Source organism: Cinclus cinclus, chromosome 3, assembly GCF_963662255.1.
Source record: "Cinclus cinclus chromosome 3, bCinCin1.1, whole genome shotgun sequence".
Taxonomy (NCBI): Eukaryota; Metazoa; Chordata; class Aves; order Passeriformes; family Cinclidae; genus Cinclus; species Cinclus cinclus.
Window position 1 is genome coordinate 57,188,555 of NC_085048.1, and position 25,548 is coordinate 57,214,102.

Consider the following 25,548-nt stretch of genomic DNA (forward strand, 5'->3'; position numbering starts at 1 on the left):
AAGGAAGCAATCACTGCATGAAGGCTGACTGTGTAGCTGAACTGGTGAATGTATCCTGGATAAGTCAGCAGAAAGGTGCCAATTTTGGTTAGATGTGTGTTTGAATACTGTGGAGACAATCAGAGCTCATAGGCTACTAGAGAAACTTTCCCATGGTGTTCTCTTTCATGCCCAACTTTGCTGATGGTAACCTGTGATACAGTTTAGTAAAGCATATCTGTGAAAAAATAATATAATGTGCCATCATATTACAAATCTATTAAATTTTGAACCTTTCTTCACTCTTTCCCTCCACTTGTTCTGTAGAAGCAAAGGAAGAATGAAGTCAACAAAGGTTTGTGAGTCATCATTTTTGGTATGTCAACCCCAATGTGTTTAGGTCCTTTGGGAATGGGAAGAAGAAATCCCTGCCCTGAGTACAGTCTACAGCACTGCATTGACAAGTCACTCAGGGTGGTGATGGGTGCTTAAATGCCTACTGAGGGCTTTCTGTTTCAAAAAAGATTTTTTTAAAATTATGTGTTTTAGGAAAGGGGTCTGGGCTGTGTGCAGGCAATGGCAGTGGTAGTGCTTTTTGGCCGCACTGAAATAAGAAACAGAGCAGGAAATAAAAACGAAGCTGCCAAATGCAGAGTGGGAGTGAGTGACTTTAACAGTTGGCTGATTTCAAAGTACATGGATAGGTATAAAACTACTGAATGTTGTTGTAGTTTTGTTGTTCCTGTATCAAATGAAGTTTTCCAACCAAAGGCTGGATTCCAGGGAGGTAAAGGCAACTATTTGGTAAAAAAGTCAAAACAAAAATGGTCAACAATAACAAAAATCACTATATATTGTTGATCTTCTAAAGAACACCTATTACTAATAAAACTGAAGGTCCAAGTAAATATTTCTCTTAAGTAGTGTAAATATAGGCTTAGCTTCTATTTAGCATACGAAGTTAGATGAAAGCTTTGTTTTCTTGCAGGTAAGTGGAAAGAGATCAAAAAAGTTAATAATGTGAGTGGGAGAAACACCCAAAACCTAGGTTATTTAGAGCTGAATTAGTATTAATATATTAAGATTTCTTCTGTCTACTCTTTCTAATTCTTTTAACACTTCATTAATTCTATTTTCCTATAGAAAAAAATCAGTATAGATTACATTGTACTCACAACACATTAAAAATCTGAATTTTTTTCCACAGATAGAAAAGTGCCACACCTGCATTACAAATTTTACCCCTCTAGTAAAGTCATGCCAATTTTATTGAGTTGTCTGATAGGTCTGATTAAAGATCAGACTTGTGACTGGCTGATGGCAACTCACAGAAATATAGAAAACTGTTAGTTGTAGAACATGCATGTTTCCTGGTAAAAGTATGATGATAATACCAACTTTCCTAGTGTGTTGCCACCAGGATTAGTTTTTTATTTACTAAGGCACTGGAGGACACAGAAATCTGCCTCTGTAAGACTCACTAAGACTATAGATGAGTTGAACTGCAATTCCCATTGACACCTGGCTTCATTTGAAAACCTAAATGTCTTTGAAATCCTTCTGGATGTGTAGATGCATCTTTAAAGTGCTCATCATTTAAAAATCTAGTTTGTATGAAAAAGACAGATTTTGGAAGTTTCAGCTCTAAAGCTGTTGCATTGATTATTGCTGCTGAATGGGGACTTTTTTCTTCAGCTATACTCTGAAATGCATTTATTTCACCAGTTTTGAGACATACCCCTTTCTGTGAAGTCTTAAGTTGTGCTTTTTTAGGGAAGAAAAGGAAAAACCTACATTCATGCAGTATTACAGATGTAATAACATATATAACCAGCGTGCCCAGTGTTACTGTTTGCAATCTCCATCCATGGTTTTCGAGCCCTGGTGTATTACAGAATGAGAAAAATGCCCTCTACATTAAATAATTTCATGTGGTTGTACGTGTGAAACAAGTGGAGTGAAGCAAAGGTAAGACAAAAACAGTGAGGAGATGGCACATGCTTTCCCTCACTCCCTCAGAACAGTGATAAAGTGTTGAGAAAATTAGCAGCCCTTTTATCTCCAAGATTATGTGCTGTGTTCTTTGTGGCCCTGAGTTTTCTGCATGTGTCAGTCTGGCTTGATGAGAGTGGCAACTCCTTTGTGGAAGAGCAGCTGAGAGTCTTTGAAGGAGATGAATGCAATTAAACTTGATGGGTCTAATCCAGTGTCAACTAGCACAGGGAAGAAAGATTAGAGTTGGTGATATTACAGCAACTAATCCAAGGTGATTTATCTTCTGTTGCAGTCTAAATCAGTAGTTTTTCTTTTTTCCTCAGGGATTTCTCTGTGTGTTACATGATAAATGCTTATTTTACTAGTTGTTCACATATTTGGAAAGCTCTTCAGTTTTTTTTTTTCCCTATTTGGACGGGGTAGGGGCTGACCTTGTAATTTATCTCAGCCTGGAAATTGATGCTGATGTAGAAAAGCATGAAGAGAAGATGTCTGTGTCTCCATTGCAATGCCTTTTTCCAACACCAGTCATTATCTGGGATTGTTTTGGATTTTCTAATTCATACCCAAATGTACCAGGATTGAAGTTTTGTTTCAATCCTGTATGAGAGCTGATGGAAAACAAATCTTATGTTCTGCTCTCTGCCATGTATGCTCCCAACATAACCTAAATGTGGTTCTGTTCTGAAGAGGTTACATTTCATTGTTTTTACTTACTATTGATTGAAAAAAGAAAAAAAAAACAAATGTTCTGTCTATTGAAACTCTACCAAGACTTCAGGTTTGAATTTTAATCTTGGAAGACTTAAGTAATAAAGGCCAAGAAATCCAGCACATTCCTGCTCTACTGCAGAAGAGCAGAACACCACAAAAAGGAGAAAGCCTACTATAGAATCTAAAGGGCACAGCTGAAAGGGTTGTACAAATGATGTGAAGGAGACTGCACTAGAAAGACAGAGGCAGTGCTTGCCATGGAATCAGGACTTGAAAAAGAATGAAAGGAAGTCATTATGATTATGGCTGGGGATGAGAAAGCATCAGTCAGGAAGCTGAAGTTGTGCCCAAGTGATTGAGTTCAAAAGGACCTCTAACCTTGAAAGGTTAGAAGTAAAAAAGAAAATGGCAAGCCAGAAAGTGACTTGGAGGAGCAGATACAAGCCTCTGGCTAGGCATGGGCTCTTCAACCTGGTAGAGGGTCTGTGGAGAGATATGATAGAAATCTGAAAAATCATGAGTAGCACAGAGAAGATGGATACCCATTGCTTTTTTTTCAACATTTCTTCTGACGAAAAATAAGGGCATGTGCAGTATAACTGAAGTCTAAAACCCAAAGTGATTCTTTGTGTAAGAGACCCCTGAGGATTCCCTTTGGGTTAAAGTTTATGCAGGCTGAAAGAGTGACTGGGTAAGTTTGTAGAAAAGGGACCTTTTGAATGTTACTAAATATATAGAAACTGCTGGAAATACCCAGAGCTGAAAACAATGGAAGGTCATGTGATTGTTGAGGGGGACTATCTTACTTTAGCACTGATGTTGGTGGCTGAACTTGGAGATGGAAGTGGTGACTTGTAGAAAAGTGACTGTTTAACCAATTTTTCAGTAAGTGTGTGTTACTCTGGGAATAATTGTTGGGAACATTTGGAGTAATGCCCTTGAGCAGCTTAAACAAAAAAGCACTGAAGAAAAAAATGTTCAAAAAATGTGTTGTCTAATGGTTTTGTCGTCATTATGTCTTCACAGGAATCTCATGATCGCGTTCTTTTGGAAATTCCCATCACTAGAGAGCAGATGAATCACTACCGAGCTGCAGCCGAAACTGCTCAAAGTGAACTTGCAGCACTTTCAGTGAAGTATGACTGTGCCCAGTCAGAGGTACATCTAAAATAATTTCAAATCCTTCTCCAAACCTGACAATATTCTGCAGTCACCTTATGTAGAGAATAGAAAGCTTGCAGAAAGTCCAAAACTTGCTTTTGCTGTAGAACTTCTGGGTTTTTCATTTTAGAAAGTCTGTGTGATTTTTGCTTTTCTTCCTTCTGTGATCAAAAACTGATTATAAGTTTGTATTTGGACGATTTGAAGCAGTGTAGCTTTTTATTATCATCTAAATGTAATATTTTTATGTTAAACCTGAAAATGAGTTAAATTGTGGCTGTATAAACATTCAGATAGATATCTTCCTCTTCTTTCTGGTGAGCTAAGATCTAGGTGCTCATCTTTACTAATTTTCTCCCTTTTATTCAAGTTATAGCTCACCAGATTTGCTCTGCTTTCATCACTAGTGAAATTGTGTTTGTGCTGATGAGGTTGATTGTAGCTAAAGAGGCTGAAGAACACATACATGTACTTTTTCTACTTTTCCTGCTGTGTAGGTGGTGTTTCTCAGGAGAGGATTTATTACAGGATTATTTTTAGAGCTGCCTTATTTCCACAAGTAATTTTTTTTTAACATATAACTGGTTAAAATTGATTTGATTGAAGTCAACAATGTTGGCAGTGGTCAGTTTTAAAGTGAAGTAAAATTTGCCTTTAGAAGACATGAAATGCTTGCATTTGTTCACATACAGAACTACAGGCATAAGTGTGTGAGGTTTAATTTGATCACTTGATCCTGAAGTTACTGCAGGGTTCCCCTACATTTAACATTTATCCAGCTTTAAATTTAAATTTTAAGAAGCCATACAGAATATAATGTTCTCATACGAAGAATTTATTACTGGAAATGTTGAATGACTTTATTGCCAGAATGTCTGACTGATTTATAGGTTTTTCAAGACAGTGCTTGCAAAAGCATAGTCAAAAAAGCAGCTGTTCATGCTCTTGTTAATAAAGACCTTCATGACCTAGCTGAGGTCAGAGCCTTGTTCTGCTGAGTGCTCTGTAAAACTCATGATACGGGATTATTCTTGCTTCTTCTGCTATTGGAACTGACCACAAAGGCAACGGACAGACAAAAAAAATATCACATGGGGAGTTGAACCACAGAGAAATGTTAAGGTTATGAACACTCTAAGATACCATAGTTTGGTCCAGCTGCCAAGCAAAGCAATGCTATTGTTCCTTCAGCTGCTCATTTCCTTCCCCACACTGCCCCACCCCTTGTGCTGGCACACACGTAGGTGTACTTCTTACGGTGCACTGTTGTGTCCATGCATTTCAAAAGTAATTCCTTTCCTTCTGAGTTGCTCTTTAGCCAGATCAGTTTCCCAATCTTATTTCACCTTGTAGCCATATAAGTATTTCTTCTAGCACAAAGAAGAGGGTGGAGTATGGAAATGAAACCCATGGACCCGGGCTAAAGCCCAGCTGCTTTTCTGGAACTCAGTGCTGCTCCAGTGTCTGATAAGCCAGTGCTTGCTTGTGAAGCGTAAGATTATTGAAGGCTGTGCTGCTGCTGCTGCAGGAGCGATCCTCCTTCCTGATTGCTCTCTGTTAGCCTTTGCTCTGTGATTCTCTTTCTCCTCTGTGAGAGAAGAAGTGAAATATTTTCCATCAGTTGTTATTTAAGTTGTTTGTGGGGGAGGCAGACAAACACAGAGCTGATGCGAGGGAGAGGACAGGCGTGCCTGGCTGGAAAGAGGAGAAGCAGAAGGAGCTCCCTTTTCCAAGGCAGTTGCTGTTCTCTTGGCTCACTGGCCTCTCAGATTTCTCTGAGTATCTTGGGTTTGGTCATACTGAAAGACTCCAACAGAGATGTGAATTTCCCATTGTCCTGGATTACAGTTTAATGTCTTCAATATTTTTGCCTTTAAATGTTTGCCACAATTTAGAAGTTCTGTCACTGACCATAAAGAGCAGTTAACTTGGCCAAATTATTTGCCTGTTAATTTTATGTTATAGGACAGAAGTCCTTCAAATTGCATCTTGCTGCTTTTATTTGGAATTGTCAGGAATGCTGAAATATGCCTTAATATTTCTTGAGACAAAAAGTCCACTTTAAATTACTTTTTCCTAATAACAAAAAAACACATTAAAATTTTGTTTGCCTGGTGAGTCTCCCTCAAGTGCAATCTCCTAGAGAAGCTTCTAGCAGAAGTAGTTCAATGGAAAATGGTATTTTTAAGGAAAAGAGAGAGGAAAATCTGCTGAACTCCATGAACTCTTGGAAAGCTCTAACATCATCCCTGTAAGAGGTCTTTAACATTTGAAGGTGGTTTTCCTCTTCTTACCCTTCCTTAAAAGGCTCTGTTGCTGTTTCTGTGTAAATATAGCTATATTTCATTGGATTATCATACCCAAAAATAACTATTTGCATAAGATGAGGAGAGGATGCCTACCATACAATGCTCCAAAAATGTGCTTGCCTCTGAATATGCCTCAAAACATCACAAGGCTCCACATTCATACAGCAGGATACTTTGCTGTTACAACTCCCCACAGCTCTAGATTATTTGTAGAATTGAGCACCAGGTTTGGAAACAGGCAGGCAGCAGGCAAAAAAGAAGGAATAGAGATGTTAATAACTTTGCTGTAATGCAGGTACATATGAGACATGAGTTAAGGTTGTGCAGCAGAACTTAAGTTAGACTTCTCCTAAGTTCTGACTTGGTAAATAAGCTTTTCTTCCTGTAAGATGTTATCTTGAAAAGTTGTGTTCTGTTACCCAGCAGCAGTTTTTGTTTTTGCGAACCACTTCCATTGCTTTTTCCTAGTCAAAGAAAAAAGTAAAGTGGTGTCCTTATACACAGCCCTGTAGTGATAGAAATGTTTTTCTTGTTGCTAGCTTGTAATACAGTCACATTATTTCAGGCTGGGAATACTTCTTCATTCATTTTCTCCTTTTCTATCCATAGCTTCTTAAACTGAGGTCGAGCATGATCTCTAAAGAAGCTTCTTTTCAAGAGCTGAAGGCTGAAGCTGAAAGCTATAAGGAAAGCAGTGCTAGACTGATGTCTCGCCTCCTGTCTTTGCAAACACGGATCCAGGAGATGGAAGAAAAGCTGTGTGTGCTGGCTGCTTCTAAAAGCCAGGCTGAGCTGACAGCTCAGGCAGCATATAAGGAGAATTTGGAGCTGAAGGAGGAGCTTCATGAGAAAAGTGCCAAACTTAAGTAAGAGTCACGTGAGAAAAAACCAACTTTTTGGGGGGTGATGATGGAATGGTACAGTTGTCAATACAGAAAAATAACTTGGTGGATAGATTTTATTGCAGTTCTGAATTCTGTTACAGTACCTGAGTGGGTGGAAGGTGTTGAAATTTGAATTTTGTTTTGAGTTGTTGGTCCATACATGGAGGTTTGAATGTTTTGTACTTTGAAGGTGAAGTGCATCAAACTTATAAAAGATAGTATCCTTTAACTGTACTGTTCTTAGCATGGTGTATCAGAGCACTGATCTGTCAGTTCTACATAATTGCTCATGTTTCAGTTCTATGGGATAGAGACTCATAGCAAAATTGGTTGGTATGAAAATATTCTTAAATTCCAAAATCAGTGTCAGTCATATTTATAGACACCTAGACTTTTATAATGGATTTTTCTGCCCATTATCACACTAATATTTGTGACTCTATCAAATCTGTCTACTCAAGAGCAAGGTGAGTACCAAACACCTATATTTCCCAAATTAGTATTTTGCACAGCTCTGCCAGGTTTTATGCGTTAAAAGGGAAAAATTAAGTCATTTTAAAACTTAGAGAAAAATCATTGAAGTGCACTTGTTTATTACCAGCTGATTTGCCAAAAGCCCTGATTGGAGAGTGCAGTCTTATATAATGGCTGTTACAATTCTCTAAAATGCTATTTCTGGTAGGGGAAAAAAAAAAAGAAGAGGAGAAGAGGGAAGAAAAAACTCCTGTCCTGTTTGCTTGACTAATTCGGTGGGAGAAAACTTCTGGAATAGTGTGTTTCATACTCACCTGTCATAGTGATGCAATCAATTTTTTTGGGCATAAATCTCTGCTGTCACTCCCAGAGCAGTCCTGGCTGCTCTTTTTGTTGTGCAACATTTGCGTAAGCAATTCTGTTTGTGTGGATGCATGGTGATCAGGACCAGGGGACTGCTCCAAGAGAGAAGTGAGCAAAATAAAAAGCTCGATTTCCACCTCTACAAATCCCAGATCTGGTTCACTGGGCACCTGGACTGTGCCAGGTGGGACTACTGGGATAGTGAGTCTGCTCGTTTGGAAGGAACAAACGTGTTGGATTGCTCATGAATGTGCAATGTTTGCTTCCAAAGCTTTTTGCTGTCCTGAGCTAGTGTGTGTCACTTCATACTAACCAGTGTGTTGACTCAGTGAACTTCAGTCACTTAGTCTGGCCATCCTGGTAGTACTTGGCCCATGACTAGTCCTAATTAGGTGTCAAAAAAGATTTTCACTGAAAACCACTAATGAAAGAGGAGAGCAAGCCAGCATGCATGAAGTGCATATTTGCATTCTGTACCTTGGGGATATAGTAAGAAATGTTTGGTGAATTCTATGATTGGTTTCCAGGATGTACACCTCTCCTGTTGAAAATGGTGCTTTTCTACTCAACATGTCTATTGCCATGGTATTTTTAAAGTGTGAACTGTCAAAAGCTTTTTTCTTCTTCTTTTTCCTTCCCTTCTCTTTGCTCATTAGTTCTGAAGAGCTAGCAAAACTGTGAAAAAGCTGTGTTCTACTTTCTTGCACCTCACTGCCTATTTTCTAGGTGCTCACACCTTTACAGCCCTGCTGCTGGTAATTAGATGGTTCGTAAAGTTATCAAGTGAGTACTTTGTACTTCAGATTTCTTGATTTCTTTCAGGCATGGTTTTTTGAGCAGATACCTCAATTTTTAGAGCCACAGAACAGTTGTGGGGTTGGTGGTCAATCTTATATCACATTCTGACATACAGGCATGCATATATGGCATATTTGAGCCAAGTACTTTTTCACTTCTGACATATCCCTCCTCACAACTATAGTTTAGCAATCATCTCATGGCTTAGTTTTGTTGGGGCTGCAGAGGAAAGGAAAGTGCCCAGAGGTGAGGAAGCTGTGAGGGTGCTTGTGTTCTGAGGGACAGTGTCTGCTGCAGAAGGCAGAGCTCTTTTGGCTCATGGTGTGTGCTGTGCAATAAGATCTGGAACTGCCCTCAGTGTGTCCAGAGCAATAATGAATGTTTTCCATTCCTCTCTGTTATTATGCCACTCTCTTTCACTTTGCAGCATTTTCAGCAGCTGTGCTGATCTCCCTCCTAAGGTTACATGTTAAATCTTTTCAATGGACCGTTTTGCTTACTGATTTCTAAGCATTCATTCAATGCACTGTGTTTGCACTCACTGTGCATCTCCCCCTGGAGTCTCGTGGGCTCTTTGGTTATGGAATGATGCTCTGTTTGATTGTCAGCTTAGAAAGGAAGAAATCAGAAATGGAAAAGAACAAGTCCAGCAATGACTACTGTGAAAACCACCTTGGAAATTGATAATAGTGTTATGTTCTGAGAAGCAAATAAGTTTTAATAAAATATTTGCCCTAGACATGCATTTGGTTACACCTCAGGTCTTGATTTATTCTAGAGTGAAGAACTTGCTTTAGAAAGAACTGTGTTTTTCAAATGGAAGCACAATGGCTTGTCTTGCAAATTTACCACTCCCAGTCTACCATGTCTGGCACTCTGCTACTGGGTTCCTCAGTTGTGGGTGTTACTGAGAAGTGTTGGAGTTAACATTTGGATTACATTAGTGCTTGTTTTGAGCTGTGCTTGGTCCACTGGTTTTGCTACCCTGTTTCTTTTTAGTTTTTCATAAGTGATGTGTGTTTCACCATCTTGAACAAGATTTTTTTCTGTTTTTCCTGCCGAATCAGACTGTGGTCGTTTTTGTGTGCTGGACCCATCCTTGTCCCTGGCAAGGGAAGGAATCTAACTACATTTATACTAATGAGTTAAACTCACTGTTAGTTTATTTGGTTGGTTGTTCTTGTACAGTACAAACTGACACCTGCTCTTAAGGCTGAAAATACATTTCATTTGGGATATGCATCTGCACCTGTTGAGTGGTGAAATTGCTGACAAAAAGCTCCCTTTTCTTCATATCTTTGATAGCCCCTAGATGCTGTCTTTTTAAATGCATCCCTTTCATGCACAGTGCTTCAAAACAGCTTCAAAGTAGTGTCTCCCACCTCTGCTTTTTCTGATAAACTTCCCTTCACAGGTACTCTGGATGTCTTACACTTCCATTGTCCAGAAAGGCTTCTCTTTACTTGAAGTTTGTTAATAATCTCTGTCAGTTTCTTCAGAGAGGGGATGGGAAGTGCTTTTCACATATTTGTGCTAAGAGTTGATCACTCTCTCCCCATCACTTTTTCTAAACTTTCGCCTGCACTTTCCACTTGTAGTATCTTGAGGGCACTATTTATTCATCTCACTTAGTTCTTGTGCTTTATTCAAATTTTGTGCTGAGAATGAGATTGGGATCATAGATTTTTTGAAGTCTTAATCAAAACAAAGATGAAGAAAAGTTTACACATAAGGCAACAGCAAAAATTATATGTATTAAATAACAGATATAGAGAATTAAATGCAACTTTTAAAATTCATTTGGTGGTATGCAGAAGCTAGCAATAGTCTAGGATAATTTAACTGGGATAATGTATTTTACCTAGAACTATTTTTCAGGGAACATTCATCCTGATGTGCATATTTTTTTCTGTCTGATTAGTAAACATTTGAATGAGTGTGAAGAAACCGTGACTCAGGCTTCCAAACTCAGCAAAAGCTATGAAGAGCTCCTTGCACATCTTTCTGGATTCTTGGACATAGACATCAGAGAAAAAGAGAAACCACAGGAACATTTAACATCAAAGGTGATTGTGTAGGCAAATGTTTCTCTACAATGATTTAATAGAAAAACATTTAGTTATCACAGAAGTAAAGCAAATGATACAAATCTTTGTATTTAATTATGGTTTGCAGACAGTGCTCTCATTTAAAGACATCTTTCTTTCATACTGGGCTAATTTTCAAAGGTGCTGAACACTAATAGGCCTCAGTGAACTCAGTCTGTTCTTATCTGCATAAATAATTTATCAGCATGCAGTTCCCACATACAGCCCTGATTAGATACTTGGTTAAAAGCTTCCCTTAAAACACTAACATGGGGGTCAATAGGTGATGTATGAACTGTAGCACTAGATCTTAACTCTTATCTTGAGCTGACATACCATTAATTACAAAGATCTGAAATGGCATTTCCTAAAACAACCCTTACTGAGGCCTGCAATAAAATAATGTAAATAACTTTATGGTATTTCTGAGACTTAATATAAAAAAATTATTATTTCTCTTCAGATTATGTCTGAAGTTCCAAAAACTAAGCTTCCATTTAGGAAAAGAAAATTGTTTGCATGTTTTTTGAACATCTATCAATGCTGCTGAAAGACTTTTTTTTTTTAATTCTAATTTTATGCATTTCACTCATTTTCTGTCTGCTCTTTGATCTCTATTTTTCTTCACTTTGGAGCACAATAGGTATTGGGGGAAATTCTTTTTCATTATGTTAATGTCATTGTATGATTACCGTCCTAATAAATCAAGATTATCTAGGTATGTATCACAGTAAGTGTACGCCCTCATAATATTACATAATATTGCAAGCACATTGAATTTTTAAGATATGCTCAAAAAAAAGTTGTCATACGATGCACTCTTGCACACTTCATTAATTAATAAGTTAATAATTAGAGCTTTAAAAAACATACCTTCATGTCTTTTAACAAGGTAGTAATAAATATAGTTGGGAAATCTAATTTGTGCTGAAAGCTGTGCCTCAGGAAACCATAGCAACTATTTTTTCTGGGGTTTTGGCACATCTATTTAGCCTCTATTCCACATTTTGGTTTTATTTAAGACAGAATTGATCTGTTTTAGTCTTAACACCTCTTGCCAGTAGGAATCAGGGTACATTTTTTGCTCAGTCTTTGAGGTGCCCACATTCCACTGATGGGGAATAGCATAGCGTACCAAAACAGCCCTAGAATCTTCCTGGAAGGGACTCTTTTTTTTTTTCCAAGGTGTTGGCTGCTCAAAATGGCAGCGCACCAGGTATTTGGCCCTGCCCTTGAATGTGCTCATGAAATATCTGTTACTAACTCAAGCCTCTCGTACTTAAAAAATTTCAAGCAGGAATTGCAGCTCTCTTGTTCCAAATGAAAGGCACACATCTTTAAAAAGCCAGGCTGAAATGGTTTGCTTTTCACATGAAGTAGCTGCATGGTCTGTTTTCTGACCTGCTTCATGTCAAGCATGGGTCTGCAGCAGCAGTAGCTCTCCACCTGTTTAATGCATCATAAAGTCTGTGCAGGAGTAGATCTGAATCACATTATGCTGGGCAGGGGTTTATAGCGAGAATATGATTCTATGATTTTAACTGTCTTACTACTCCTTTTCTAAAGGAGCAGTAGAGTGCAATTATAAGTCTGGCCTGGGGTCACCAGGAACACTGAGTTTTTATTGGCATGATTAGGAGCAGGTATAACTGGGATGAATATTATTAATTGTTAAGAGCTTCTAAGAAGCTACTAACATTTGGTTTATTTCTCAAGGTCTCTGAAATCTGTAAAGAAAATGTGACTCTAAAAGACCAGGTTGCTGCTCTTCAAGAAGCTGTGAATGTCCATGAGATGGAGTCTAAAGCTAACAGAGAAACTATCATGAGACTAGTTTCAGAAGTGGCCAAGGAGCAGGAAAAGGCAGCAGGATACTACCAAGACATGGAAAAGCTTAGTAAGGTACATAATTGCGTTGCTTGTATGCTTGTCTGGTTTTCAAATATTTTCTGGAAATTTCAAATTAATTTTCAGTAGGAATTGCATGAGAAAAAATGCTTCTGAAAAAATTATGTTGATTTGGTCCTAAGTCCTTTCCTTTAGGACTTTCCTAAGTCCTAAAATGTCCTGAAAAGGACATTTTCCTAAGGTTATTTGCAACTTCTTGAAAAGGAGATATGAAGATTAAACAAAAAAATTTTGTAAAGTAGATCTGAGGCAGATGCAATGTCTTTCAATGCTGTCTGCAAATTTCTATTTTTGCTTTCTTCTTAGTGTTGTAGCCTTTGTGCTTGCACGATCATGTAAATAAATGAGTGTGTATATTGTTAATATCTGTTAATTTTTCTACTCAGTTTTTCAAAAATTCTAATGAAAAATGGAAAGGAATTGAAAAGACACTATTCTTTCTCTTAAGGCACTGGATGGTAAAGTGTCTTGGCTTCCATACACCCTAGATTATCTTTTCACTGCTTTATAAATTTATATTTCATAACCATTGGCTCATACCCAAAAAGTTGCAGGCAGTAGGATGGCTCTTGCAGGAAAGCACTGTTTCACTGTTGGGAAGCAGCAGGAAGGATGGCCAGATGAGAAATGTAAGTTAAGTTTTAAGTCAAGTATTCACCAAATTCACCTAGCTATGACTTGTGAAGGAAAAGGATGTTATTTAAGGATTGAATTGCTCCTGAAGAACTCTCCATTAAGTGTTTTCACATTTCAAAGGATGGATGAACAAAGTGCATTTCTGTAGCAGTTTTCCTTAATGCTTTGCACTTTGAGTGATGTGGAAAGGAAGCAGTTCAGTGAAGCCAGAATGATGATTTCCTGCAGGTGAAACTGTGTGGTTAAAGCTGATGGCTGGAACGTGAGAAAATAAGAAACTTAAGCTGCCAAATATGTATCTGATTGTGTGTGGTTGAGTTTGTAGGAATTTTTAACATCAAGGCAACCTTGTGCAAGTGAGTTTTCCAGAGTAATACAGCATTTTCCCCACCCCTGGCATTTCTCTTTTCCTGAAGAAGAGACACCCACCATACACTTCTAAAGGATACAGTGTTCTGATTCGGTTGTAAGCAAAATACTTAGGAGATGAGAAATAGCTGGCAGTGTGCTCTGGAGAAGAAAGAATTTGTGGGGAAGATAAATGTAAGTACCACAAGGGTCATAAATTTTACTTACTGCTGAAAATAGTTCTTAACCAAGCTGTGTACAATTTTCTGAGACTCAATGAAACAGAGAAAACCTGCACCAAAAACTTACAGGTCCTTTTTGAGAACATTTTGTTTTTCATGCTTCACTTCAAACACAGGTGTGTGAGGAAGAGCACAGTGTAGTTTACTCAGTAAGCCAAAATCAGAAGATGTTTTAAACCAAGATCAGGGCTTCATTTGTGTCTTGTTTTTCAAGTTTGCTCTAACTGCAAAAGCATTTACCAAGTTGAGCTAGTTTTCTGAAAAATATTTTCCTATCATTATTTTCCATGTGCCAAATACATAATTTATTTAACCAATTTTACAGAAATGTCTTTCTAAATTATTAGCATTGCCTTTCAAAAGCATTGCCTTTGAAAAACCCCATCTGCACAGAGACTGCAGATTCCTCCAGTGCAATTTCAGTTTAGTGACTTACATTTGCAGACACTGAGTAAATCTGCTGAGAAGGTTTCATGTTCATGAAAGCATATGAAGAAGTTCAGTACTGAAAAAGAAAGAAAAAAAAAACCCAAAAAATGCTTTAAATCCTCACATGTAAAGTGTGAAGTGTGGGATCCCCTGTTCCCCTGATGGATGTCTGACTCGGGTTGCAGGAGGGGTACCAGTGGCATAAAGTCAGTCTGACTTTGCCATGTACTTCATGCTCCAGAGTTTAAGCACATGAACAGAGTTGCATGTGTTGTGACACGCTCCCCTGTCAAGGTGGGAAGCAGAAATCCATACTGCTCCTGTGCCAGAAGACTCATACTTGGCTATGAGTTTCTGGGCTGTTTTCTAGACTTAATGAAGTTGCCTGTAGCTGAATTTATCCAGCAAGGGCTGAGTACAAGTGACTCCTGCCTGTGTGTGCCTACAGCTCTCTAGGCCAAACATTTTGTCCATCTTCAGTATTACAGATTGATATGGCAGCCCATTTCCCCCAGTTTTCTCTTAAAATTCTTCCTAAGTGTACAGAGACCATCGCACAGTCCTCTCAGTCATCTCCACCAAAATTTGACCCCCACACCATTCCCTGCCACTCTGAAGTGCCTGTTTTAACTGCCAGGTAGTTCTCCACTCCCATTCCTTAGGACTTCTATGAATTCCTTCTCTTGATTGAATGCTTTTTTATGTCCCGGGAGGAGGTAGCTTCCTGTATTTAAAAATGCTTACTGGATAAAATGAAAGCCAGTAAATTACATTTTAAGGTTAATATATTTAAAATATTCTTTAGCATGTTTGATACTTGAGTATTTGTTGCAGTTAGCTGGGCTTCATTTGAGGAACATTAACAAGTGAATAGTAATTTATATATCAGATATTATAACAGATATTATAATATCTGTTCCCCTCTCAGTCTCACTGCATGACAATATCAAGCAGTAAAGAAAAAAACCAATAATTCTTGAAACTAATAAAAGTAAAAAAAGCAATTCAAGAAGTGGTTGTTTTCTTTTTTCCTAATCTGTTATTTTTATTTATTTCTAAATATATTCTTCTATTTATTTCTGAATTTCTCATGTTTCTGATAGAATATCAGAAGCTTTTGCATCTGGAAATCTGTAAATATTGTGCACACTTTTATTATGGTTGCATTGGATATCAAATCTGCATTTGAAGAAAAACAACTTTTAAATCCTGCCTAGATTTCTAGACTGAGAATCAGAATACTATAACTTTCTTTCTGTATTTCCAGAGAGAGATAACTGATTATGATAATCGTAATTAGGGAACTATAGCATTCTTTGAGAGTGTCTGTAGGTCCTCTAAAATGTCTTACTCTAACCAAGATTTAAAAAATTATTTAATAAATTCCTCTATGGTATTTATCTAAGGTATAGCAGAGGATGCATATATTCTTGCAGATTACTTTAAATACAACATTGCCACAGATGAGCCACAAGAACTAGTAAACTGTCTTTTCTGTTTCACATCTTTGCCAATGATTCAACCTGGAAATACTCGTGATGTCCCTCTGAAGTGTTATTTTAAACATCTGTTTTGCAAAGATGTGCACCGTACAAAATCTTGAAAGAACATTCTTGAAGTGTAAACAAGCAATTTTAACTAATACAAACATATTTGCATGTACTATGCAAAATTAACCAAGAAAATAATTTTCAGTATTCAATATTGACTTATATTGTTATGGTAATGATAAAATAGATCTAAGTAGTTTTAATCAATATAAAGTTATTTAAATAAATAAATTGTATGAAAAAGCTAATTAAAATATGAAAACATTATTTAAGGAATTTGATTGAACTTGAGAAACATGGCTACATTTTGAATATACCCAAATACTGAGATTGTAGGAGAGACAGCCAAATGATTTTTAGTTTTTCTTGTCCCAACAGATAAATACAGGAATGAGTTTCTCAGAACCTGGATTTTTTTTTTGTTTTGTTTTTGTTTATAAAATGTAATTAAGAAAATACATATTAGAGACAGGTTTCAGCAGGCATCACAGATATTTCCAGATTGAGTCATCAGAGAAGACAGGAGATAAGAGCAAACTGGTTTACAATCTTATGGTACAACAGTAGTAACTGGAGGTGTAGCTGGTGTAATTAATCTGGAAAACACCTGCATTCTTTTCAATACCTTCTTATTCCTGTTGTATGTGCATGTGTAGGTGACTTTAGTCTATTGAGGCCATGCTGCTGAGTGGGATGCTGATATTAATAGAATTATGGGATTATTTAGGTTGGGAAAGAACTGTATGTTCATGGAGTCCAACTGTTAACCCAGCACTGTGAAGTCCACCACTGAACCATGTGCCTAAGTACCCAATCTACAGGTCTTTCAGATACCTCTAGGGGTGGTGACTCCACCACTTCCCTGGGCAGACTGTTCCAGAGCTTCATAGCCCTTTTAATGAGGATTTTTTTCCCTATATACAATCTAATCCTTCCCTGCCACAATTCAGGGTCATTTCCTATAGTCTGTTAACTGGGAGAAGAAACTGACTCCCACCTGGCTGCACCCTCCTTTCAGGCAGCTGTAGAGAGTGGTAAGGCTTCCCTTGAGCCTCCTCTTCTCCAAATTAAACAACCCCAGCTCCTTCAGATACTCCTCATCAGACCTGTGCTCCAAACTTTTCAGCACCAGATGTCCTTCTGAATGTCCTCAATGTCCTTCCTGAACTGAGGGAACCAAAACTGGATGTGGCACTCAAGGTGTGACCTCACCAGTGCAGAGTACAGGGGACAATCCCTGCCCTGCTCCTGCTGGCCACACCATTGCTGATCCAGGCCAGGATGCCATTGGCCTTCTTGGCCACCTGGACACAGCTGGCTCATGGTCAGCTGCTGTTGACCAGCACCCACAGGTCCTTTTCTGCCAGGACACTTTCCAGCCACTCTTTGATGGCTTGCACTTCCTTGTTTTATACATTGATCTTTTGAATAAATGTTGTTTGTTTTCAGATGTTCACAATTTAGCAAGATGGTTGTTAGGTAAACTCTCTGGTACTGGCAAACCATTTTAGCACTGCCTTGCTGAAAGGAAAAACAGGCACTGCTGAAAACTGTAATTGAAATAAATGACTCTATTCTTTGCTGTAATTACCATAATATTCTGAGCACAGGTGGGAATTTTCTAGTTTCTATTAATAGGACTTGTCTAGAATGAAAAAGAGAAATTGGCAAGGAATCATAGAAACAACGTTTGATTCCAAAACAATTCTAAACTTATTTCAGAAAGGTGTAATAACAAATAATTTCCTAAGTGACAGGAGTTGTTTTTATTTATGTTTTTGCATGTTTGCCTTTTTCCAGCTATTAAAAATTTTAGTATTTTTAGTTTCATATTTTTATAATGTATTTTCTAAACATGCCCTGCAAACTCCTTTCTTTTGGTCACCCTTCCTGCTGATCTACAGAAATGCTCCCAGATTTAACTGCTTGATTGGCAGGTATCCCATTAATACAAATGAAATACTATGCTCCACAGCAAGCACACACAGACCCTGAGGGACCCTTGAGTCATCACCATATTCATAACTGATCCAGGAATAGTTTTTTAACTCCACTGTTCACAATCTTAACTCTTATCAGTCCACTTACTTTGCATCTACTTACCACTGAGACCTCCAGAAGAATCCAATCCCTCTCTGTAAACATTCTATCCTCGGTAGTAATTTTGTGTCATGGGTATTATTCTTTCCTTTTGTGTCATGTGTGGAGTAATATTCTTTCCCATTTGTTGTTGCCAATCAGAAATGAAACGTTGTTGCCCTGAGAAATGAAGACTTAGTCTTTGCTGTACTTTTAGTTGGTCTTGCTGCTAATATTTTTCTTGTATATGTAAGTGTACACAGTCTTAATACTGGTATTGTGGGGAAAGGAGAGACTCACAGTACTTTATTTCTTTCTGTTTAGATGTTATGTTTCTTTATTTTTTCTGACTTCATTTGTTTTGCTGTCATGGGTCAGGATGCACAATTCTTTCTGTCTGCTCTGACCTTTTAGGTCAATATTTATACACAACTGGTATAGATACATATGTATTGGCTATATTTTATTCCTTCCCAACCAAGCCTTGTTTTGTCTGGTCACTCACTTCTCATTTCTGTCAGTAAATAATCTCAGGAATTTTTGTCACAGTCAGGTAAACTGACCTCAGAGATCACTTCTTACCTCTATATTCAGGGAGATTGTGTCTCTTGTTTCAGTCAGCTCTGAATTGTCAGGCAGTTGGAGTTGATCATCACTGCAGGTCCCTTCCAACTGAAATAATCTATTCTATCCCACCCTATCCTGTCCTTTCCCCTCTCAGTTGTAGCACTTTGGCTTTATTTGTGATACATCTTTTTTCACTGCTTGTTTTCCAGGTCATACTATCTGGATGGAAAAGTAAGATTTCAATAGTGTTACAATAAAAAAAATCTGTTTCATTCACCTGAAAATTTTATATATTCCTTTTTTTCAAACCAATGTAAGAAGTTAGTCCTTAGTGTGATTACAGCAGACTTCAGGTTTTCATCAATTTCAGTGGCAGTTCCCCTATGAGACCCTGACATTGAGCAAATATGAGGAATATGAGTCCTCATTTCTCTGTCTGCAGTACCTGCTCCTGAGTTATTATTTAATTTGTGTGGGGTGGAGAGGGTTTATAACTGATTTTAAAAATATTGTTTAATTTTTCATGCACTTTAGGATCTTGACAGTGCTATAATAAAGAGACAGACTTTAGAGATGGAGATCAGAAACCTCCAAGAGAAACTGACTGTTAACCAGAAAGCTTTGGACACCTCAAAGCAGGAACTGCACAATCTGAAGAAATCTTCCTGGGAGTTAGATGCAAGCTTGAAGAGTAGCAGAGAAGAGGCCAGGACTGCCCAGAACTCTTCAGAGGCTTTTAAAGAAGAAATTGCTACCCTGCTCAGCTGTGGATCTGCAATAGTTAAACCTTCTGAGAAGGCCATTTTGGAGAGGATCCAAGAAATAAATTGCAAAGAGGAGAATAAAGAAAAAGTAAGACAGCAACTACTGCACTTGCCCAATGTGTGCATTTATTCTCTTTGGTTTCTGTTTCATTTTATTCATCTGGTAGAGTGTTGATTCTTTCTGCTTAGGTTTTGGAATTATAGAAACCTTTAATTTTGTTATCTATTAATTTAAGGTATTGGGGGAAAGCATCTGTGTTCTACTAAGCAGGAAGGGTTCAGAAATTAATTTAATAATAGATGCTGTTAAGAAGAAAAGACTTGGAGTGTTCTTTCACTTGCAACATTGAGATTTGGTTTCTGTGCCGGCAGACATCAAAGGTGGCTGTTTGGTTGCTATGATTTAGTGAGACCTGTAAACAAGTATGGATTTGCTGCTACAATGGTGACTTCAAGAACTGACTTCTTTCTCAAAGCAGATATAATTGATGAGGTGCCACAGGCAACTTCTTTCCCTCCAATCTTCAAAACCTACAACTAAAAATAAAGATGTCTTTTTACACTTGCAGTTAAACATTATTCAGCATGCAAAGAAGGTAAAAGGAAGACTAGCCTGAGACATTTGGATTGGTACTGCTTGCAAAGGTGTGCTTGAATGCACAGGTAAAGAAGGGACAGCTCTGGAGGAAGGTGAATCAGAATGCAGCCTGACCAATGTCAGTGTCCTGACACTGCACTGAAATTTCTCACTTGCTTGCTAACAACTTATTAATTTTATCAGTGAGGACTATTTATATAACTAAAATTACACACTAAGTCAAAAGCTGCTTTCAGTGAGCCACTGAAAACCAGCTTTAATATTCTTGCCAGATTTTGAAATTCAAGCATCTCCTGCTGATGTGATAGTTTTTAATGGCAGCAAATGGTTTTGCATTCTGTCCAAGGCTGGAAATAGTTCTGGAGAATATCCTGTGCGTTTTGGCGAAGTATTTAAAAAAAAAAAAAAACAAAACCAAAACCCCATGCCATTGGCCTTCTTGCCTATGTGGGCACACAGTTGGCTCAGTTTCAGACAGCTGTTGACCAGCAACCCCACATCCTTTTTTACCACGCAGCTTCCCACCCCTCTGCCCAGCCTGTAGCAATGTTGTGACCCAAGGGCAGGACCTGGCACTTGGACCTGGCACTTTGCCTTGGTGAACTTCATGCACTGGTATCAGCCCACTGATCCTGCCTGCTCAGATCCCTCTGCAGAGCCTTCCTACCCTCCTGCAGATCCACACTCCTACCCTACTTTGTGTTGTGTGTAAAATTGTTGTAGTTTGAAATTATCCAGTAGCCACATTAAAGCAAAAAGCAGGAAGGAGCTTTTTATTTTGCAGGCTGGGTGATCAAGCTGGATGAGTCATAGGAATGAGAAGTTGTGGAGGTCAGAACTGCAGGATCAAAAATGTAGCCTTCATAAGATGATGGATCAGGCATGGCTGGGTAACAAGGGTGCAACCTTGTTTTAGGAAATGCCTGCCTTATGGGTTGTCCCTAAGACAAGGATGAAAGTTACACCAAGATGCTCCAGGATGATAAAATGACAGCTTCTGCTCTGCTTCTGTGGTATAGTCCTTCACTTCCTCATGCTTTTGGATCTTTGAAGCTTCTAAAACCCCCTTGCAGCCACACTGCAGCCTGATACAGGGGCTCTAGGTTCTCTGGCAGCAGCACATCTCTGGGGGAACAAGTTACTGCAGCTCCTGTTCCTGCTGGGTGATGTGAGATGCAAAAAAGCATAAAAATATATTTCTGGGTTCTTGCAGATTTATTATTGTTTGTTTTCTACTGTATGAGCAGCAGTAATTTCTTAGTGCTTTTAGGCAAGTTGGGGGCAAACTGTTTGTATTTAATTGCAGATTGAGTTGGAAACCCTTCAGTGCCATTAAAATTAATGAGAGCTCTGGGCACTTACTGTTCATTTTATTAACCGGAACCAATAAGATGCTTTAAAATGAAGAGGCTGCTTGGAGATGAGTGTCTGAACACTGAGTTACAAACGCAATATAATGAATTATATAAAAAAACAATCATATGACAGTAAGAAGAAGACAGAGGGAAACAAGAAATTTTGTGTATAGAACTGCCTTTCAGTATGTGGCAGTAGTGTAACCAGATACTTTCAAGCATTTATTTTATAAATAGTTTACAACTTAAAATCCATTACATTATATGCTGGTGTTATAAAGTTAACGGTGAAGAATTAGAATTTTTTTTTTATTGTTCTAGTTGCTTGTTTTGAGATTTTATCCCTTTATCCTTGGGCTCTGGTTAGATTACAGAAATTATTGTTACTATTTATTTTTTAAGGACAACTTTTTAATACTGCTCAACACTTGCCATTGGGAAAAACTCCTCTGAGACTTAATTATCCATATCTGCATTCCCCTCTACATGCTGCATCTATTTTCTAAATAACTTATATGCTTTTTCTAATCAACTCCTCCATAGAATAATGATTTCTTTGTCTTATTTTAAGGAATGACAGCTGACTGCCAGGTATTGCTGCTATGTCCACATCTTTGGAAATTTTGTGTCTGAATTACTTTGTATTGATTTTTTAATATATAGCAATACCTTTTAGTAATTTGACTCATTTATAATATCTGCTGTTCACTTTTGGGTGTCTCCACTTCTGCAATTTTTTTGCTGGTGGTTACAGATTTTTCTTTTTGACTTTTTAAATGCATATATTTTAAGGATAGGTACTTTTTCCTATTTTTAGTAATGTGTTGATTTATCTTTCACATCTTTCTAGCATTTCCCACCTAACCCCATATGCTTTGTTGGTTTGCTTGCTCCCTAGATGGTGCCTCAGCTTGAAACACAATTAGCTAAATTGACTAAAGCTTTGGAAGATCAGACCAGATTGTACCACGAAGCCCTGGAGAGGAGCAGGAAAGCTGAAAAATGTTCTGAGAATGTCCACGATCAACTGAAGCACTTGGAAGAGGAATTATTAGCTGGAGACCTGATGCAAGATGTTTTGAAGCTTGAGAAACAAAAAGTAGTTGCACATATTATTTACTTTTGAATAGAAGTCGCTAAAGGCAGAGACACAACTCATTGTATTGCTTTGGTCTCCTGGAGCACTTCAAGTAATGCACAGTAGCAAAGTCAGACATCATGTAGGGAGCAATAATTTAATACCTTTTCTTTGACCAGCAATTGCATTTAGAAGATGTAGCTGAGATTTTGAGTTCCAAGTGCATTACTGTGAAGCAAAACAAACCAAAACCAAAAAACCCCAACACCAAAAAGCACCAAGCAAAAAAACCCTCCAAAAAACCAAAACAAAACTCAAGACCAGACTGCACCCCAAAACTAGCTTAAAAGAAGTCCCTGTCAATACCCCATCAGAAGCCCTTCAATTATTCTCTGATGTCACAATTTCTCTCATATCTATGCCCTTCTCTAAAATGTAATCTGTTCTGAAATCTCTCAAGATCTTGTACTCTTTGATTCTTTTTTATTATTAGACTATCATGGCTACTGGGATTTTTGTCTAATTGTATCAATGAGCACACTGTAAGCCTATAACTCATTCATGTACCAAAGAGTTTGAAAAATTACAAAGTACCTGGAAAGTGGAACACTACAGCTAAGAAAAGCAAAGTTGTAGCATTTTGGCAGGCCAGGATTAATGCTTAGAGGAATCAACAATTTTGTGCTATTTTTAGCCTTAGGCTATGATAAAATAATTTTTTTTTTGAATGAAGCATCCATCACATTGGGACAAAACCAGAAAAAAGAGCTGTTTCTTCTCCTCTGCTTCCTCTGTGAATAACATGTGGCCCTAGATTCTTAAATTATTCTCCAAATTTTGATGCAATGAAGAGATCTTTTTTTTTTTATTTTTTTCTGTCAATGAATAACTGCAGTGCTTTCTTCTTTTGCTGCTGTTTTTAATTTTTTGAATCAGAAGTATAATGAAACAAAAAGGTATTCTTGCTAATGAACAAATAGTGAAACTGGTTTGTTGGTAATTTTTTTCTTTTTATTTATTTTGTTGGTTCTTTACAAAGACAATAGTTTGCACCAGAAGCAAGAGGAAACAAAGGGAAACAGCTCTAAGTGAGAAGGAGGGTTTTGGATTTTGCAAGAGAAGCTGATAGAGAGCAAGAGACTAAAGCAACTTTTAAAGAGCTAGTAGGGCAGAAGGAAAGAGGGAAAAATTTCATTGAATAATATTTGATATCCGTATGTGTTCATATCAGTAAACCAGATGGAGATGCAATTAAAATAACCTCAAAAGCAACTTGTAAACCCATAACTTATCTCTAAACCTTGCTGTTCCAAAGAAGGGCTGAAGGCTGACCGTGTTTACATTCCTGTATCTCCTCAGACCACATCATATGCCATCCACTGGTGGGCATCACTGGTACCGGTTCCATCTGTTTGAGAGCTCGCAGTGAAGGGCAATCACAGCACCTGCAGTATTAGTTAGGACACAGATGTCCATTCTGACTTCTCCCTGCCAGTTTATGGCTCTGTGTAAAACAACAGAGCTCCAGACAGAAACTGGAATCAGAAGCAGGGACATGACTATTGCTGCAGAGAAGCAAACCTCAATTTTCCTTGCTAAGAAGATAAATATAGTAGATCTAGGGATTTATGGACAAAGTAAGTGTTAGCTAAGAAAAGGACTTAAGGAGAATTTGCAGTTGTGTCAATTGCACCCTTTCAGTACATTATTTCTTGTAGTGTACTTGACTGCATATTATTGGCTGACACTATAGTGGGGATTGCTTTTAAATTGTACTTCATGACTTTTAATGAAGTTTTATTATTCTTCTGCCCACTTTTCCACATCTTAGTATCTGAAATTTCTGGAACAACTTAACGAGAAGATGAAGCTGGATAGTGTGGCAGTGGAGGTTGGATTTGATATGACTATGGATGTGATTCTGGCCCGGGTAGAGCAGTTGGTGAAACTGGAAGGTGATGCGGTGGTTGAGAACAAGACTGTGGCATACAGCCTCAGAAGGAAGGTATGCAAAAAAGACATGCCATTCGAAGATAAACATATGGCTGTGTTTCTGTAGTGGCTTGCTAGAGGCAGCAGACTGTGTACGTGCAAGGAATTTCAAAAATGTCCATGACATAAAAAGAAGGTAGTGAACGTCTGCAAATTGTGCAAAAAGACTGCGTATCGAAATAACTAAACCCACCAGTAGGCTGAACACGATACTACTTCTCACAGCTTAAGAAAAATACTATGAAGTTATGGATGTTTATATCCGTAGAGTTGTCTACTTTCAAATCCACATTTATAGTTCTGTAAACATCTGGCATTAATATTTAAATCTAAAGGGATCTGCCGAGGAGGGAGGCACATTACAAAAACTTCTCTAGAAACTAGTAGGGTGTTGATTGTACTTCACCAAGAATTGCAATGTTTCCAACAAGAACTGTTCTTTCATTCAGTTTTTCCTACAGGAACAAATCTGTTCAAATTTGGTCATCCTCTTATGACATAGGGAAATCTTTTGGGTTTAGGTTTGTCAGACTGGTATAGAGCTGGGAATTGGGTCTGTTTAAGGTTTAAAACAATAGAGAAGCACTATGAATTGGTAATACGAGAATTATCAAGTAAGGGTATATGTGTTGATGCCTCTTCCCAAAGTTTTCAAGAGAGGAAAAGGAGTTCAGGTTATAGATGCAACATGAGGATTAAACTTGCAGTTATGTAATGCCACAGTCTTTCACATCTATTTTTTCAAATATCCTTGTGTTTGGAAATCAAGTTGAAGGCTCAGAAAGAAAAACTTGAGAGCAAAGAGCTGCATGTGAACCTTCTGCGGCAGAAAATAACTCAGCTGGAAGAAGAGAAACAAGCAAGGGTTGCCTTAGCTGTGGAAAGAGATGAGGCCAATCTCACTGTCAAAAAGTTACGTAAGATGATAGAGAGGCTACAGAAGCAGCTTGATCTGGCAAGGGAAATAAATACTGATCTCAAAGCCAAGCTGTCTGAAACCAGTGAACTTAAGGTGAGTTAAAAGATTACATTTATACTTCTATCCATTTTTCTATTCCGTTTGGATACAGCTGGACTTCATTTAAAATAGTGTTCATGGAGAACTCCTCAGATCTTGGTGGCAAAAAAAAATATAGTATTACAATGTTTTGGGTATTTTACAATTTGTCTTGATATGCTAAGTAGCATCTGCAAAGCACAATGTAAATTTTCAGGCTAGTATAGGAAAAATATGCATC

The 25,548-nt window shown here is 37.9% G+C and overlaps 1 protein-coding gene across 2 annotated transcripts in view; it reads left to right on the forward strand.

Moving 5' to 3' along the window:
* LOC134042532 (coiled-coil domain-containing protein 170-like) overlaps positions 1 to 25,548 on the forward strand; it is a 46,236-nt gene that overhangs the window by 15,947 nt on the left and 4,741 nt on the right. The window contains exons 2-10 of one of the 2 annotated variants that reach the window (XM_062490033.1): positions 307 to 355; positions 3,715 to 3,846; positions 6,768 to 7,024; positions 10,599 to 10,743; positions 12,481 to 12,666; positions 19,058 to 19,375; positions 22,139 to 22,339; positions 24,150 to 24,323; positions 25,080 to 25,322. In XM_062490033.1, coding sequence (XP_062346017.1) covers positions 320 to 355; positions 3,715 to 3,846; positions 6,768 to 7,024; positions 10,599 to 10,743; positions 12,481 to 12,666; positions 19,058 to 19,375; positions 22,139 to 22,339; positions 24,150 to 24,323; positions 25,080 to 25,322 — 1,692 coding nt within the window. In that variant the 5' untranslated portion in view covers positions 307 to 319. The remainder of the gene's footprint in view (positions 1 to 306; positions 356 to 3,714; positions 3,847 to 6,767; positions 7,025 to 10,598; positions 10,744 to 12,480; positions 12,667 to 19,057; positions 19,376 to 22,138; positions 22,340 to 24,149; positions 24,324 to 25,079; positions 25,323 to 25,548) is intronic. The other variant, XM_062490032.1, reaches the window with a different exon arrangement.